The following is a 3183-nucleotide window of genomic DNA, read 5'->3' as shown; positions in this document are numbered from 1 at the left end:
CTTTCCCAGCTGAAAACAAAACACCCTGCAAACTGCCATGGGCAGTGTCCGGGTTGAAAATAAACCCTCTGTGAGTTGCATTAAGTATAGAAAGAAATTACTTACCTGCAGCTACGTAGTGACTGTCTTTGAGCTGGAAACTGCAGCCAGAGCTCTTGAATCTCAGGCCAGCACTTTAAGGGAAGGGGTGAAGTTTTCCAGCTGTTTTGGGGTCAGTGCTCCTCTTGGAAGTAACGGCAGCCTTGGTGTGATGGAGAAGTTCCTCTCTGTTCAAATGGAGTAAAAAGGGAACCTGGACAGTTCTTGCAAGGCTTAAACAGCAAGAGAACATCCACTTTTTAGTGTTGAAGCTTTCTGTGAACTCCAAACAGGCATCCCTTTGGGCCCTGAAAACTATTTAACTTATTAAAACCGTTTGAATTTATTAAACCAACTGATAATTGGCCCATTGATGATACAGTTTGGTTAACACGGGAGAGCTTCTCTACAGAATATAATACAAGTCTTGCTGTCAAAGCAGGGCTTGGTCTGGCAGGGATTTGAATGTGCACTGTTGTGAGTTAAGACAGTGAAAAGCTTTTAGACTGGGAAGGGTGGATGATTTTTAAGAGCCCTAAACCCAAAGAAACTCAAATGCTCTCGATCTGCTGAGATAGGAGCCATTTCCACCCTGATAACTTACAAAAAGCCCATATCGCTGCGAGATAAAACGCCCGCAGCAGCTATTGCCCGAGTTACTTGGTGCTGACTGTGCCACCGCAGAGATAAGGGAGAGCTTGGAGGTCTCTGTACCCGGAGGGGGTCTTGGCACCCACTGTGACTGCTGGGCTGCACCGGGGGCTGATCGAGGAGCGCCCCCGCTAACCACCCTCTGCTTGACTCCCCACAGTTGCCACCCCAATCAACACAGCCTTCGTCTTCCTTTCCCTGGGGATGGTGTCGACCGTCTTCTTCCTGGGCAGAGGTGCTGCCGTGGCACAGGACACGGTGACGTTTAAAGGGAGGTCTCTGCTCTCCGCTCGCAGGGATGAGCTTGGGTCGAAGGTGAGCCGGTTCCTGAATCTGGGTGATGGAGGGAGAGAAGATAAACTCTGGGGTGGACATGTGGACCAGCGTGATCCTGCTTAGTTCTCAGGCGGGGCGAGGGGTAGATGGGGAAATCAAAGGCTGGGTTTTGGCCCTGCTGTTGTCTTGCACGGTGCTGTGGTGTGACTGGTAAGCGCATCTCCAAAAACACGGGGGCTGCTTGTGATCCTCCCCCTTGCCTTGCAGCCTTTCAGCAGGGGTGAGATTGTTGGCTTCACCATCGGCTCCATCTCCTCCGTGCTGTACCTGTGCTCCCGAGTGCCCCAGATCTACACTAATGTAAGCGTGCGGGCAGAGGGGGCTGGCAGCTCGGTCCTGGGGACCCCCTGGGCTCCTGAGATTTCAGATTGAAGAAGGGCAGCGGGATCATCTTTCTCCTCTTTGCTCAGAGGTCCCAGGTCCCCGTCTCAGATTGTTTCAGAAGGGACTATTTTTCTGTATTTCCCCTCCAAAGCCTGATTAATTTTTCTCCCCTCCTTTTAACATACTGACATTTTGAGGGTGGGGACTTTCATTTTGTCTTTAATTAGAAGCAAAAGGGGAACCAAAAGGCTCTTGGCATTGAGTCACCACCTTTTTTCTTCTTTTTTTTTTTTTTTTGGTGGGAGGGTGATTAGTACCACTTTCTAGTGAGATTTCAGAGAGCTGCAGCCAACTTTCTCTCTCTGGCCCCCTTTTTTCCAGTACAAGAGGAAATCCACCACCGGGATCTCCTACTCCCTCTTTGCCCTGGTGATGCTGGGGAACACGCTCTACGGCCTCAGCGTCCTCCTGAAGAACCCGGAGCCGGGGCAAGGCGAAGGCGATTATGTCCTGCACCACCTCCCCTGGCTGGTGGGCAGCCTGGGCGTCCTTTCCCTTGACGTGGTTGTATCCTTTCCCCACCAACGCTTCTCTCTGGGATTGCGTCCCGCCAGCAAGGCTTTGCAGGGAGGGATCCCGTCTCGGGGCAGGCAGGGTTACATGGGAGCACATGGGTTGATGCTACTCAGTGTTTGTTTTTGAGCTGTTCTTGCTCAGCCACGTGCCAGTGAGTAATTTATGGTGTTGCAACCAACAACTGAATGCTTCAGACCCTTATTTGCATTAAGTTCATTGTCTGGTTTCCACCTCTCCTGGCACAAACAGCCTTTTTTTGGGTGGTGAGACCCAACGCGTCACGTAGATCCACTCTTGCTTGAGTGAAGAGCCTTAACCTCTTCTCAGATCTCCTTCCAGTTCCTTGTTTATCAGAGAGGAAGGCCCGGTACCCACGAAGAGAGGGATGCTCTTCTTGGCACACAGGGTGACAGCTTGGAGAGCTGACGAAGGCACCTGCCCCAGAGTGAGAACAGGACGATGCTGGTGAGAATGCTGGCCTTAATGCTGGGCAAACTGGCCCCTCCATCCTGGTGGCTCTTGGGAGAAGAGGCCCCGAGCCAGTGGGTGACATGTGCTGCTAAGACGCTAAGCCCAGCCGGGTGGCAGAGGATGCTGCTGAGAAACCTCGTGCCTTTTTGATACCAATGATGCTATCGGGATAAACAGGGAATTATTTCATACCTCGAAAGGTTGCTCTTTGCTGCTCTTACGCCCCACAGCTGAGCTCAGTCACTTCTGCTTTACCTCCTGTCTCTCAGGGGTGAGCCGGAGCTTCCCCGGCACTGGCAAACAGGGGAAGAGCCTAAAGGGCTGCGGGGAGGGGACAGAGACAACCGACCTGCCACGAACATGAGCACCACTTACCTCCGTGGGCCTTGCATCTCCAGCGCTCAGCTCTTTCTGGAACATACGGCACTGGCTGGAACCAGCTCGGAAGGAAGGAGCAGTGTAACCAAAGTGTTTCGGTCCGCACATACCTATTTTAATTAGCACAGCTCACATATCTATAAAATAAGTCCACGCCCCATGTGCCTCGTTTAGTGTTATTTTTGTCAGTTTGTCTGGCAGCTCCTGCCTCTTCCTTAATGTGTCTCACAGTCCCCATTTCTCTGACTTCTCATTTTTTGCCTCGCCTACATTTTATTTGCATGGATTTCTTGGGGAAGTTGCTCCATTGCGTTCTGGTTAGCTGCAGAGGCAGTTACCCAGGCAGAAGATGCTGCCTCTCTGCCTGGT

General features: G+C 51.7%; 1 protein-coding gene across 1 annotated transcript in view; it reads left to right on the top strand.

Annotated features, from left to right (window-relative positions):
* PQLC2 (PQ loop repeat containing 2) overlaps positions 1 to 2391 on the top strand; it is a 4983-nt gene extending 2592 nt beyond the window's left edge. The window contains exons 4-7 of the mRNA XM_009889973.1: positions 890 to 1044; positions 1273 to 1365; positions 1771 to 1956; positions 2293 to 2391. Of these exons, the coding sequence (XP_009888275.1) occupies positions 890 to 1044; positions 1273 to 1365; positions 1771 to 1956; positions 2293 to 2391 (533 nt within the window). The remainder of the gene's footprint in view (positions 1 to 889; positions 1045 to 1272; positions 1366 to 1770; positions 1957 to 2292) is intronic.
* Positions 2392 to 3183: the final 792 nt, after the last annotated feature.

Source organism: Charadrius vociferus, unplaced genomic scaffold (genome assembly GCF_000708025.1).
Source record: "Charadrius vociferus isolate BGI_N301 unplaced genomic scaffold, ASM70802v2 scaffold838, whole genome shotgun sequence".
In the NCBI taxonomy this organism is placed as follows: domain Eukaryota; kingdom Metazoa; phylum Chordata; class Aves; order Charadriiformes; family Charadriidae; genus Charadrius; species Charadrius vociferus.
The sequence above is the reverse complement of the archived record's forward strand: the minus strand, read 5'-3'. Positions and strand labels throughout refer to the sequence as shown.